The sequence below is a fragment of the Hyaena hyaena genome, unplaced genomic scaffold, assembly GCF_003009895.1.
Source record: "Hyaena hyaena isolate Hyena2069 unplaced genomic scaffold, ASM300989v1 scaffold_1367, whole genome shotgun sequence".
Taxonomy (NCBI): domain Eukaryota; kingdom Metazoa; phylum Chordata; class Mammalia; order Carnivora; family Hyaenidae; genus Hyaena; species Hyaena hyaena.
In genome coordinates, this window is record NW_024082002.1 from 368,800 (window position 1) to 384,046 (window position 15,247).

Here is a 15,247-nt window from a genome sequence, read left to right on the forward strand (position 1 = left end):
GACACAAGGCAGAGGGCACAGGCCTCCTTACAGGCAGACGTGCAGGGACACACGTTGTCCCCTGGGGCCCCCAGAGAGGAACGGAGCCTGGCCAACACCTTGATTTCAGCCCAGTGGCTCCCACGTTGGGCTTCTGACCTCCAGGACTCTCAGTTAATCAATGTGCAGTACTTTCAGCCGCCAAGTTTGTGATAATTTGTTAAAGCCACAAAGTGAGACTAATGCAGACTCATTTTGAGATGAGCCTAGGTCAGGACTCCACGCATCAATTGGCCCATATGTGTCTTCACTCTAACAGAGGGCCCACGATGGCATTTCGTGTCGCCTGGTATCAATGTTTTCTCGGCCCCATAGCAAAAAAATCCTCAAAACCTCTTGAGAGTTTCCCTTTCCCCACAGTCAGTCGGTCTGGTCCGTTACCAGTGAGGTAACCGTGCCATTCAGGGAGGGACCGGGGACACGGCTGCTGGACAGCTGACGGAGCCACAGTTCACAGGAACGCTTCGGGGGCCCGTGCCCTTCCTCAGTGGGAACCTACCTCTTTCTAGTCTCGTGAGCTCTCGTTCTGCGTGCTGGCTCATATCTGCAAACTGGCAAACGATTCGGATTTCACGAAGTGGAGGCAAGTTGCCAACAATCTCTGTGGGTTAAGGGCCTCTTGCCTGACCAGTTGAGCCCAGAGCTGGGACAAGAGAAGGATGAGGCTGGAATAATTGTGTTAAAATGCAAGAAAGTGTTCAAACAATGATAGGGACGGGTCAAGAGGAAACAGAACCGTGGTGACATAAAGCTTTAACATTAGTGGAAGGTGGGTGAAGGGTACACAAACTCTGTACTATTATATTGCATCCCTTTGTAATTTTGTATTGTTTTTATTTCTTCTTGAGAGAGAAGAGAGAGAGCGAGAGAGACAGCATGAGCAGGGGAGGGTCAGAGAGAGGAGAGACAGAATCCAAAGACAGGCTCCAGGCTCTGAGCTAGCTGTCAGCACAGAGCCCAACACGGGGCTCGAACCCATGCACTGTGAGATTATGACCTGAGCTGAAGTCGGAGGCTTAACCAAATGAGCCACCCAGGTGCCCCTGCATCCCTTTGTAAATCTAAATTTACCCAAGTAAATGTCTCTGGGGCACTTGGGTGGCTCAGTTGGTTGAGCATCTGACTTTGGCTCAGGTCATGATCTCATGGTTCATGGGTTCAAGTCCCGCATCAGGCTCTGTGCTGACAGCTCAGAGCCTAGAGCCTGCTTCGGATTCTGTGTCTCCCTCTATGCCCCTCCCTCCCTCATGCTCTGTCTCTTGGTGTCTCTCAGAAATAAATCAACGTTAAAAAAAAAACTAAACTAAAAAACCAAAGTAAACATTTCTTTAAAATGGACACAGAGCCAGGCTGGAGGAGTTCCTGCTATACAAATCTGGGATAATTTCAGAATTTAAATGAATGATGCCATTAAGATATTGTAACCAATTGAATAAACAGGATTCCATATTGAATAGAAGAAAGAAAGGGGAGGAAGAAAGATAATAGAGAGGGAGGAAAGAATGAGACAAAGGAAGAAAGAGTGATTTTTTTCATTAAGTAAAATGTCAGCTCATAACTGTAGAAATAATAGTGGAATTAGAAAATCATAGTTATAATTAATTCAGCCAATTATAAGTATTAAATAATAAGTATTAAATCAAGTAGAAAAAGTAATGAGGAATTGGTATTTACATTTACTGCCCCATAAAATACTTCCTTATTTATTTATTTAGTTAGTTAGTTAGTTAGTTAGTTTAGAGAGAGAGCCTGAGTGCAGGAGAGAGGCAGAGGCAGAGAGAGAAAATCTTTTTTTTTTAATTTTTAAAATGTTTATTTATGTTTTGAGAGAGAGACAGAGAAAGAGGACATGAATGGGGGAGGGGCAAAGAGAGAGGAAGACACAGAACCTGAAGCAGGCTCCAGGCTCTGAGCCGTCATCCCCGAATTTGATGCAGAGCTCAAACCCACCATCTGTGAGATCATGACCTGAGCCAAAGTTGGACACTTAGCTGACGGAGCCACCCAGGTGCCCTGAGAGAGAGAGAGAGAGAGAGAGAGAGAATGAGAGAGAGAGAGAGAATTTTGAGCAGCCTCTACACTCGGCATGGAGTCTGATAGGGGGCTCAATCCCATAACCCTGGGATCATGACCTGAGCCAAAACCAAGAGTCAGATACTCAACCAACTGAACCACCCAGGCCCCCCAAAATACTTTTCTTAAAGTTTTTTTATTTGGAGACACCGAACACTTTTTTTTTTAATTTATTTCTGAGAGAGAGAGAGCATGAACAGGGGAGGGTCAGAGAGAGAGGGAGACACAGAATCTGAAACAGGCTCCAGGCCCTGAGCTAGCTGTTAGCACAGAGCCTGACGTGGGGCTCGAACCTACGAACCGTGAGATCATGACCTGAGCTGAAGTCGGCCACCCAACCGACTGAGCCACCCAGGTGCCCCCAAACACTTCTTAATTACAGTGAGAAAGAAGAGTAACTTTATAGTAGAGAAGGCTTGAACACAATACCTTAATCAAGAAATCAAAGTTAATCTTTGACAAACAGGAAAGAGTATCCAAAGGAAAAAAGACAGCCTCTTTAACAGATGGTGCTGAGAGAACTGGACAGCAACATGCAGAAGAATGAAACTAGATCTCTTTCTCACACCATACCCAAAAATAAACTCAAAATGGATGAAGGACCTGAATGTGAGACAGGAAACCATCAAAACCCTAGAGGAGAAGGCAGGAAACAACCTCTTTGACCTCAGCTGCAGCAATTTCTTACTTGACATATCTCCAAAAGCAAGGGAATCAAAAGCAAAAATGAACTATTAGGACCTCATCAAGATTAAAAGCTTCTGCACGGCAAAGGAAACAATCAACAAAACTAAAAGGCAACCAATGGAATGGGAAAAGAAAGATATTTGCAAATGACATATTGGATAAAGGGCTAGTATCCAAAATTTATAAGGAGCTCACCAAATTCCACACCTGAAAACCAAATAATCCAGTGAAGAAATATCCAGAAGACATGAATAGGCACTTTTCCAAAGAGGACATCCAGATGGCTAACAGACTCATGAAATGATGCTCAAAGTCACTCATCATCAGGGAAGTACAAATCAAAACCACACTGAGATACCACCTCACGCCAGTCTGAGTGGCTAAAATGAACAAATCAGGAGACTATAGATGCTGGTGAGGATGTGGAGAAACGGGCACCCTCCTGCACTGTTGGTGGGAACGCAAACTGGTGCAGCTGCTCTGGAAAACGGTGTGGAGGTTCCTCAAAAAATTAAAAATAGAACTACCATATGACCCAACAATAGCACTGCTAGGAATTTACCCAAGGGATACAGGAGTGCTGATGCATAGGGGCACGTGTACCTCAATGTTTATTGCAGCATTTTCAGCAATAACCAAATCATGGAGAGAGCCCAAATGTGCATCGATGGATGAATGGATCAAGAAGATGTGGTTTATCTATAAAATGGAATACTACATGGCAATGAGAAAGAATGAAATCTGGCCATTTTTAGCAATGTGGATGGAACTCGAAGGTAGTATGCTAAGTGAAATAAGTCAGGTAGAGAAAGACAGATACCGTATGTTTTCTTTTTTTTTTTTTCTTTAAATGTTTATTTATTTCTAGGAGACAGAGAGAGAGAGACAGCGTGAGCAGGGGAGGGTCAGAGAGGGAGTCACAGACTGAAACAGGCTCCAGGCTCTGAGCTGGCAGTCAGCACAGAGCCCGACGCGGGGCTCGAACCCACGAACCGTGAGATCATGACCTAAGCGAAAGTCGGATGCTTAACCAACTAAGCCACCCAGGCACCCCAGATACCGTATGTTTTCACTCATATGTGGATCAGAAGAAACTTAACAGAAGACCATGGGGGAGGGGAAGGGGACAAAATAGTTACTGAGAGGGAAGGAGGGAGGGAAACCATAAGAGACTCTTAAATACTGAAAACAAACTGAGGGTTAATGGGGTCTGGGGGAGAGGGGAAAGTGGGTGATGGGCATTGAGGAGGGCACTTGTTGAGATGAGCACTGGGTTTTGTTTAGAAACCACTTTGACAATAAATTATATTAAATAAATAAATAAATATTAAAAAAAACAAAGTTCATACACCTGTTATGAGCCAAACTGATCATGTGCCCTTCTGATAAGCTGTAGTGAGAACACAGCATCGGCTTTATGATATTTCTGCCAAAGATGTGTAAACTATCTAATCATAGGAAATATCAAATAAGTCCAATGTGAGGAATTGGGGTTATTGTAAAAACTAACTGTGTACTCCTCAAAGGAGTCAAAGTCATAGAAGTCAAGTCAAATAAATGCAATACATGACCTTGGGTTAAATCCTTTTGCTACACACACTATGGTTGGGACAACTGTTAACACTTGGAGTGTGTGAATTAGGTCATCATAAGGTGTAGATGTAGGCTTCACAATTTTGATGTCTGTATTGTGGTTATATAGAAGAATGACTGTTTGCGGGAAGTACACTAAGGTTCTCGGAAGTACACTAAACAAACCACTCTCAAATAATGCCAGAAATAAAGTTGTCTGTACTAATCTTACTGTTCTTCTGTAAGTTTGAAATCATGATAAAACTTAAAATGCAAACAGAAACTTCCGGCACCTACAAGAACACTAAATCTTTTGGGATGGTTTCAGGCTTGGTTAAGACTCTACCTCAGAGATGAGCTACAGGAAATAGTGATTTTAAAGTGAACACAAGCCCCCCTCCCCCACCCCCATACGCAGAGCCTGAAGGGAGCACAGTTGTGAGTTTTCTCACATGTGTCCCACTGGTCTTGCTTTCTGGACAGAAGAGCAAACTGGTCTAATTGCTTCAGTGGAACATACATCCCCAAAGGTTGTAGTGAAGAGAATAAAGTATTTTTAGTTCTCCAATCTGAGATACTCAGTAAGAATTTAAAGTATAAATGGCCTTTATTACTTCAGAAGAGTCCTTTAGGTGTCTGAAGATTTGATCTCAGACTCCTGGTGTGAGACGGGCTGAAGCCTCAGGATGGCTTCACAAATGGAAAGTGTACTGATTTAACAGGAACCCTGGAACTGTGTTTGGGCTCAACACAAGTTGAGGGTCAAAGTGACTGAGGTCGGGGTTGTAGATGTAAATTGTACACTTGTCTAGGGTACAGCTGCTCTCTCACACTGATGTCCTAGTAGAATTCATCTGCAAGTTCAGAAGTAACTTACAAGGGAAAGTCACGAAAGGGCAAATAACTTCAAGAACAGAGACCCCCAGTAAGCTTCCTAGAACTAAAACTGATTTGCAGAAAAGAGAAGAGAGTAAGAAAACAAGAATTAGAAGAAGTAAATCCTGACAGCATTTCCTCATGGATCCTTTAAGAGGAGGCAGGTAATATTTAAATTATAACTTTATTTTCTAACAGTTAATTAACTTTTTTTTACCTTGATCTACATTTCTGTTAACCATAAAAATATGATTGACAGTCACACTTACTGATATTGTTAATGGTTGTATTCTCCTTTGACAAATCTTGGGAAAAGGAGGGCAGTAGGGATAATTACATGAGGAAGGAGGTACTGGACATGACTTTCCTTACAGTTGATAATAGCAAGAAGACAGATAACCGTAGAAGTAGAACTCATGTAGACAAGGAGTAAAAATTCATGCTTATAAATTTCAAGACAAAGTTCAGATTTCTGGATTCTGACACAGAACTCCTACCCAAATTTCCCAAATTCTACATATTCATCAGTTGTTAATTATGACGTCAGAGATGCATAGGTCTGCTTACTCAAACTCCTTAGCTTTCTTGATTTTTAGGCCACGTTGAGATTTGCTAATAATTTATAAAATTCTATCATTTTTATATAAGTTGTATGGACAAAATATGTTTCAAAATGTTTCCTTTACCTTGGAATACTATTTAAAAACTTTCTATAAGTAAACTTCATATAAATAGACAAAATCTTTCAGATACTTGAAAAATCCATCAATAATGCATCACATTGGATTAAATTTCCATAAGATTTCACTAATTCAGACAAAAGTGGAATCTGTTTCTTATTTTGTTACTGGAAAATTCTATTGATTTTATCGGACTTCATTATTCTTAGGTCTAAACATGGGCTGGTATAAGTTTCTCCATAGCCTCAGTTTTGAGGACAAGCTGCCTATCTTAAAATTCTTAAATAGATTGATAATTCATGTACCTCGTGTGATCAGTGACTCTAAGTATAAACAAATGCAAAACAAAATAAAATGGCTTCCCAAGTCTCTACAACATTCTGTGTATCATATTGCCCTAATTTGTGTGTAGATAGATTAATCTCTTTAATTTACTTTAAAAACTCTGAAAATTCCCTAGAATCTTTTTCCAGATACACAAAATTGTATACATTATGTACATATATGTATATATTATATTTGGCAGCAACTGGATGAGTGATTTGATAAGGTGGAGAGGTTGCAGATGTCCATCCGCCTCACAGACCAGCCCACTATGGGGTCCCGTAGAAACTTCAGTCTCTCTTGGTCCCCAAATTAAACCCAGGCCTCCAGGAGCACGGAACCGCTTTCTTTCCTCCTGTGCTCCCCTCCCGTTAAGCGTCGGTGCCAACAGTCAGACACAGACGTGAAGCCTCCACTTCGCCCACCGGCTGGATCTCCCAAGCCCGGCCGCTGTCACCCTCTTCAGGGTATCTCTCTCCCCAGAGCAGGTCTCCCACCTGTGGCAGCACCTGCAGCATCTCCGACCCCTCCCCTCCTTTTTGTTGTTTTTGAGTTTGTTTTTACACAAAGCCCAGCTCTGGCGCAGGCCCCACTGCACCTGCGGCCTGAGCGCCGCTCGCTGGCAGTCGCACCCCCACCCACCCATCCCACGCTCTCTAGTCCCGGTACCGCTCTCAGGTGGTACCACTTCTAAGAACACACCCTGCTTGCCCTGGACCTCAGGGAAGCACCCCGCCTGTGTCTCTGGGTCTTCCCGTCACCTGCGGGCCCGCTCTGCAGCACACTGTCTGGCAATTACGCTCCACACTCCCCTCTGGACTATAATCCGTGTGAGGGCAAGGGCCATCTGTACCCTGTCTGCCATATTACCCCTAGAATTCACCGCAGGACACTCTCACATTCATTGGAGAACCCACCAGAAGCTTTTGAGTTAAGACTAGACTGGAAAAAAGGAGGAATTATAAATAAGGACAAGGCTGAAACATAAGAAAAAAGACAAGCAGTATTATCTGTTGCAGGGAGACAGACATTAATAGGGAAAGGACTTTGAAATAGGTATTTTCTTCATGTGTTTACTCCCAGAATGTATAGGCTCAAACTCATTCACTCTGTGTGCAGGACACCCTGATGAAATAAATAAAACCCACAAAAGCCACGTGTAAATACAACAAAGCAAACCTCCTTTAAGGCCAACAGTTCCTGAACCACATGTGACCAAGAGCTCTTATAAGGAATATAACCATTGTGATAAGAAGACATCTTTGAACTAATGATATTATGAGAATTATAAACATTTCATAAGTTAGCGCCTTTATCTTCACTGCCATGTAAGGGATGTTGTTGCTTTTGTCATCCCAGTGGACAAATAAAGGTCCTCATGTGCACCGACCTCGGCATGGGCCACAGACACGCACACCAAGCTGAGCCTTCAGACTCACACGGGTCTGACCAAGGTGGGCACGCCCATTACTCTGCGCTGCTTCCCAAGACCCGGGAGTGGGGAGGCACATCAGTGGTAGAAGCATCATCAAGGCAGCGTCGACCACCCGATGCTCCCAAATTTCAGAGCGTATTTCACCTTCAAATTTTCGTAGTAATTCTTTGAGATCTGTCATGCGTTCTGAGCCTGACAAGTTCCCATAGCCTTAACAATCTGCTTGATGAATGAAGCTTTACCGGCCTTGGAGTTGGGCTGTCTCTGTGCATGTCTAGAGTCAATCTGCTTGATAGATTAACAAAGTCCCGGTAAGTAATTCAGCAAAAAATTTAAAAGTATATACATATATATGTTTTTGCTAGGTGTCTGTCTTCTTAACCAAAGAAACAAATTAACTCATTTGATCCTTCTGACAGCTCTCTGAAGTAGGAACTATTATTACGCCCGCTTTACAGATGACAAAGTTGGGGCACAGAGTGTTTAAATAACTTGCACAAAGTCTCTTATACTCCATGGCGTTACTAGGATATGAAAGCATGCTTGAGACTGGGCTCTTTGCCACTATATTGACTCTCAATTAACTGTTGATCATTGAAGTCAAGATATTCAGAAGTTGAATGCGCAGGTCTGCATGTCAGAATAAAATGTAAGAGCTATGGGGTGCCTGGGTGGCTTAGTCAGTTAAGCGTCCAACTTCGGCTCAGGTCATGATCTCACAGTTCATGGGTTCGAGCCCCGCATCGAGCTCTGTGTTGACAGCCAGCTCAGAGCCTGGAGCCTGTTTCAGATTCTGTGTCTCCCTTTCTGTCTGGCCCTCCCCTGCTCACGCTGTGTATCTCTCTCAGAAATAAATAAATAAGACATTAAAAATTTTAAAAAAATGTAAGAGCTAGTGACTTAGTAATCATCAGCCTATGAATGGACTAAGTGGGAAGAAGTGTCGCTCGGAATAAGTGTTTGAAGTGAACTGAGTGCAAAATAAAAGGAGCACTAACACCCAAGACTTGTGCTGGGCAATGTGAGCTGTTGTGGGTGTTGTTTTCATTATTTCTTCTGTGTGATGTATTGGCAGCCTTCGAAAGTTTTGTCCATATCAGTCTTGAATTTCTTAGATTCCATTTCACAGTGGAATAGACAAGACTTAACAATGGAGTATAAAAGAAAGGAAAATAACAATTTAATGAAAATAGGGGCGCCTTGGTGGCTTAGTCGGTTAAGCGTCCGACTTTCGCTTAGGTCATGATCTCGCGGTTCGTGGGTTCGAGCCCCACGTCGGGCCCTGTGCGGACTGCCAGCTCAGAGCCTGGAGCCTGTTTCAGAGTCTGTGACTCCCTCTCTCTCTGACCCTCCCCTGCTCGTGCTGTCTCTCTCTCTCTCTCTCTCTCTCTCTCCTAGAAATAAAATAAAAACATAAAAAAAACAATTTAATGAAAATAATACTAATAATCAGAACAAAACAATAAGTAGTCTCTATTACATTGTTATGATATGGTTCAATATGCTATTCAATATAATTACATATATGACTTCATCTTTGCAATATTCCTACAAGGCATACCCTTCTCCATTCCTGTTTCACAGATAAGAAAACTGAGAACAGTGTGGTTAAAAATCTTGACTAATGTTATGTGACTGTAAGGGTAAAGCCAGGACTTGAACAATTGTTGTAGTATATTGCTTTCAGCTATATATTTGGCATTTGTATTTTTTAATTAATAGATTGTTAGTTTCACTTAAAAACTATGTATGTATCGAAATAATATATGCAAAAGTTGAAGCAATAAGAAGTATAAAAAGTCCGTCGTAAAGTGCAAATATAATTTCATATGCTATCTTCCGGCACCAAAGTGCATGGTCCAAGATGGAGCTCTTAATTCTTTCTACGTCAGTTTGTTCTAATCATTCTGAATATATATTTGTGTCTTGAATCTTTGATCTACTAATTTTAGTATCTGTTGATGGTGCTTTAACTGATATTACTGGCTATCTTGAATTATCATGATCATTCTTCCATTGATTGTGTAACTTTTAGTATAAACTCAGATTTCTGTACTTTGTTTCACTACATTTGCAACTATTTCTTGTCTCTCTCTCTCCTTCCTTCCACCTCTTCTCTATCCTATGCCTCCAAGCTCTTTCTGGCAACTAACTCTTGCCTGTCAAATCTGACTTAACTTTTCTAACACCTCTAAGCCCATAATAGGTGAAGGAGGATCAGATTAGCAAAATTGATTTATCAGAGACCAGACAGAAAATCGCAGATCTTCCCAGCTGTCCCAGCATGTTTCCATCCACCTGACTGACACATAAAGAAAATTAATGCTCAATAAGTAAGAAAAAAATAAACACATAAAACAACATATAGTGACATAGAATAAAATCATTAAAAATAAGAGTATCTGCTAATACAGACAGATATAAAATAATAATTCAAAATAAGAGCAACCAATAGTATCTGCCAATAGAGATAGATGATAGATAGATGGATAGATAACATAATTTATATTCTGGCCAAAATTATTGATTTAAAACTTTCGCAAAATGCATCTAAATTTTTTGCATGTTTAACTATTATTTCTCTATGACCATGGGAAAATAAGTTGTCACATTGTTCTAATAATTTCAATTGTAATCCTTTCTAAAAATTGTTTTAGGTTATATTTGCAAAATTTGGTTTTCCAAAAAAGGTTATCTTTAACAATTTACATTGGTTAATAATATGTTTATATTGAATTTATCATTTACTTTTAAATTTAAAGTCCAGCAACTTGTGAACTAATTAATAATTATGTATTTTTTATTTGTTTAAGAAAACTGAGTTTTGGTGACATTTCCTTAGCTTGATTTGTCTTCCATTGACTTCTTTGACATCCTTCTTCAACTAGTGAATTGCATCAAATGGAAGATTACTGAGGTCATGGGCTAATGCATTATGTTTCTGTTTCAGTGTCATGGTGTTTAGAAACTTGGCTTGACAGTCAAACAGGCCTGGACTTGAATCCCCCATCCATAACTTCCTACCTCTGCACCCTTGGTAAGTTATTTAGTACCTATATCCTCAAATTCAGATATGAAGATTAAATAAAACAGTCCAAAAAAATACTTAACACAGTGCTTGGCACTAAGTCAATGCTTAATAATATTGTTAGTCATTGTACTTTCATTGCGAGTTTCTGATGAATGTCTGCTTCCCCCACTAGACTATGAATCAGTGAGGTAAATTACTATTTAGTTTCATAAGCAGTGTATCTCTAGCATATAATCTAGTGGGTGGCATATAATAGGAGCTCCATGAATATTTATTGAATGCAGAATTACTTACTAACATGAATGTTTTTAGTAATTTTCATTTCACAGATGATAATCATAACTTCTCCGATTTAAGATTATAGGGGCGCCTGGGTGGCTTAGTCGGTTAAGCGTCCGACTTTCGCTTAGGTCATGATCTCGCGGTTCGTGGGTTCGAGCCCCGCGTCAGGCTCTGTGCTGACTGCCAGCTCAGAGCCTGGAGCCTGTTTCAGAGTCTGTATCTCCCTCCCTCTCTGACCCTCCCCTGCTCACGCTGTCTCTCTCTCTCTCTCCTAGAAATAAATAAAAATATTTAAAAAAAAAGTTGCTGATGAGCAATTTAAGATTATATCGACATACAGATCAGCAGAGCTCTCTTCAAATCACTTAGAATATAACATCCAGTCAAAAGTTTGTTTCTCAAGTCATCTATACAGCTATAATTAAACTGGCTAAAATTGTTTAGTCTTTGCTGCTAAAACTGCTAATCTACTCCAAATAGCACGGGAGAAGTTCTTGTCTTGATCATATATAACACAGACCTGGTCTTTCCTGCTTATAATAGTAATAACTAGTACCTATAACACAGTTTATTACATGCAAGGCACTTTACAAACACGTGAAGGTGTGTAAGACAGCAGTATGTCTGAGTTACTGGTGCAGAGGTGCATATGGCTCCTTCACTCTCCCTGCATCTCCTGGATCTCTCTGGACCACTGGCTATAGTAGGGACTAGTTATGTAACTAACTCTGTAACTGGCAGAGTCACAAAGCTCTTTATGCACCTAAGCCAGAGGGTGGGTCACAGGATGTTCCCCAGGGCACCGAGTCAAGGTCTTCTGACTCCATATTCTGTAGATGGAGCACAGGAAGCATCTTTAATAATTTGAGGTGGTGAGAAACTTCCTGTATGTGATAGGCCATAACATCATCTTTGAATGTTTTAAAGTATGTGATTTTGGCAGTGCCTTTGACACATAAAGATGAACCTAAAACTTTTACTTCTTCAGTTTCATAATCAAGGGAATCTTTGATTCCAGGAAGTACTGAAAGGATTTTGAGTTTTTTCTTGTGCACAGAAATGTTTTCATAAAGGACACACTTATCACTGTTTTCATAAAGGACACACTTATCACTTTTGAATTGATCAATCAGTATGAAATATGAAAGATTTATTCACTTAGCTTTTTTTCCTTCTTTGGCATTCAGCTTTTTCTTGGCTATGAAAAAATGTATATATATATTTAAAGTAACACAATAGCATTCTCTGTCAATGTATTAAAACTAAATCATAAAAATAAGTATATATATAAATATATATATAAATAGAATTACATCACTTCGTGTTATGTCATTTATAATTTTATGACATCATTTTAGTGTTATATAGATGTTTTATATTTACATAAATGGTTATTTTTTGTCATTTTCTAATTTATATCATTTTAGAATTTGCTGTGATTAACAACTATAAGTCGACCTCAGTTATATCAAGTTAAAAACTATAATTATGAACATCACTCATAAAAGGAATAAACTGTTAAAATTCCATAGGCATTGAAAACTTCACATAATTGGGCCTTTCATAACACTGAAACTTTATGAAATATGTGGATATGTTTGTAGGTGAGGAAAACCAGAACTTCATAAAGACAACAAAGTAGAAGCAGGATCTCATCATCTACAAGGGAAGTCATATGTTGTTATAGATTCAGTTATTCAATACAAATGGAAAGCTTGTGGCCTGAATTCCAATGCATAAAAGAACATCAGCCTTTACTCCTATTTTCGTTGTAATCCAAAAGGTCATTTTCTAGTTCTGCTGGAAATCTTTTCTATGATCTGGACAATGTAGCTAACTGACAAAGAAATGTCTTCACAAATGTGAAAAGCTAATGAGCATCAAAAAATGAATCAATTCCATGGCTAATAGCTTCAAATTTAAACATATGAGATTTTTTTTGGATCAAACAATTGCCAAAGACTTAAGAAAAGACATGCCAGTTAGAGTGCAGTAAAACAGATGTTTCTACATCTCTCTCAGGACCTTTATTTATTTTTTTTTATATTTTTATTTATTTCTAGGAGAGAGAGAGAGAGAGACAGCGTGAGCAGGGGAGGGTCAGAGAGAGAGGGAGTCACAGACTCTGAAATAGGCTCCAGGCTCTGAGCTGGCAGTCAGCACAGAGTCCGACGCGGGGCTCGAACCCACGAACCGCGAGATCATGACCTAAGCGAAAGTCGGACGCTTAACCGACTAAGCCACCCAGGCGCCCCATCAGGACCTTTAAAATACTGGAAATATCCTTAATGACTAAAAGGAATGTTTGGCGGAAATGATGACACAGCTATAGGAATATTATGCAGATATTCATGATTAGTTTTTGTAAAATTTTAAAATCAAGGAGGGGCACCTTGGTGGCTCAGTTGGTTGAGCATCTGACTTGCTCAGGTCATGATACCATGGTTGGTGAGTTCAAGCCCTGATTCCTACTCTCTGTTGTCAGCCCAGAGCCCATTTAGTTTCCTCTGTCCCCCTCTCTCTCTGCCCCTTGCCCACATTGTCTCTCTCTCTCTCTCAAAAATAAATAAGCATTAAAAAAAAGTAAATAAAAAAATAAAACCAAGGCAAATTTTCCCAATACAAAATTGAGTGAAAGGCAATCCAGAATATAACATTTATAAACATACTGAGATTTCGGTTGTGTTCAAGAAAAGGTTGAAAGGAAATAAATCAATATTGCAATAGTGGTTGTTTTCGGGGTGTGGGGAATCTTTTCCTATATTTTATACTTGTCTGTGTTTTCCAAAAACTCTACAATGATCTGTATTTTTTTGATATCCAAAAAGAAATAGAAGAAGGCAATAAAAAGAGCTATCTTTCCTAAAACATGCAGTGAATACCCATACAGAATATTGGAATTTTACATACTTATTTGCACTTGTTAATGCCCTGGTCCCCATCAGTTCCTTAGCCTACTTCACTAAGAGATCAGTGTGCACCTGTCTGCCTCCTTGCGGGCCTGTACGGATGGTCCATGGTCATGACCAACCAGAGCTGCCAGGAACAGTTCATCTTGTTGGGTTTCTCGGACAGACCCCAGCTAGAGCAGACCCTCTTTGTGTTTGTGCTCATCTTCTACCTTGTGACCTTGGTGGGCAACACCGTCATTATCTTGGTGTCCCGCCTGGACCCCTGCCTCCACACACCCATGTACTTCTTCCTAACCAACCTGTCCTTCCTGGACCTCTGCTTTACCACCAGTTCTATCCCCCAGCTGCTCTTCAACCTGCGTGGTCCAGACAAGACCATCAGTTACATGGGTTGTGCCATCCAGCTCTTCATGTTCCTGGGGCTGGGTGGCACTGAATGTGTCCTCCTGGCAGTCATGGCTTATGACCGCTTCACTGCAATCTGCAAGCCCCTCCACTACTCCATCATCATGCACCCTTGGCTCTGTTGGAAGCTGGTATCCGTGGCCTGGGGGGTTGGGCTCCTCAACTCCCTGGCTATGTCGCCTGTGACCATGAGGACTCCACGATGCGGGAACTGTAAGGTGAAGCATTTTCTATGTGAGATGCCAGCTCTGATTAAAATTGCCTGTGTGGACACCGTAGCTGTGGAGAGCACGGTTTTCATGCTGTCGGTAATGATCGTCCTGGTGCCCCTGGCTCTCATCCTCATATCCTATGGCTGCATTGCCGTGGCCGTGCTGGGCATGAAGTCAGCCGCAGGAAGAAGGAAGGCGTTCAACACGTGTGGCTCCCACCTCACCGTGGTCTCCTTGTTCTACGGGAATATTATCTACATGTACATGCAACCAGGAAATACTTCTTCTCAGGACCAAGGGAAATTCCTTACCCTCTTCTACAACTTGGTAACTCCCATGTTGAATCCTGTCATCTACACACTAAGAAATAAGGATGTAAAGGGTGCCTTGAGGAGGCTTGTGTACAGAAAGTAAGGTGACAGTGACTTTTCCTAAGTCTGCTTCTTTTACTTAGTTAACAGAAATAAATAATTCTTGAAGAGTAATTTTAAGGTTCATTCAAGCATTCCAACATACCCAAATAAAATGCTCAGGAATGGAGTTTGGGAATAAGTATTATAAAGCCCCAATATGATGCTGATGATAAATTAGGTTAGACATAAATTTTAATTTGTATAATATCTTATGTCTACCTTTGAGATAATCTTTCCTTCTCCTTTCCAAACTGGTCACATCTAATTAAAATCCAAAAAAATTGTGAATCAATGCTTCAGTACTGT

At 40.7% G+C, this 15,247-nt stretch overlaps 1 protein-coding gene across 1 annotated transcript; it reads left to right on the forward strand.

Moving 5' to 3' along the window:
- The first annotated feature begins 14,006 nt into the window (after positions 1 to 14,006).
- Positions 14,007 to 14,942, forward strand: LOC120225304 (olfactory receptor 2W3-like). Its single transcript, XM_039223553.1, has one exon. It carries the CDS (start codon positions 14,016 to 14,018, stop codon positions 14,940 to 14,942), a length of 927 nt encoding a protein of 308 aa, XP_039079484.1. The 5' UTR covers positions 14,007 to 14,015.
- Positions 14,943 to 15,247: the final 305 nt, after the last annotated feature.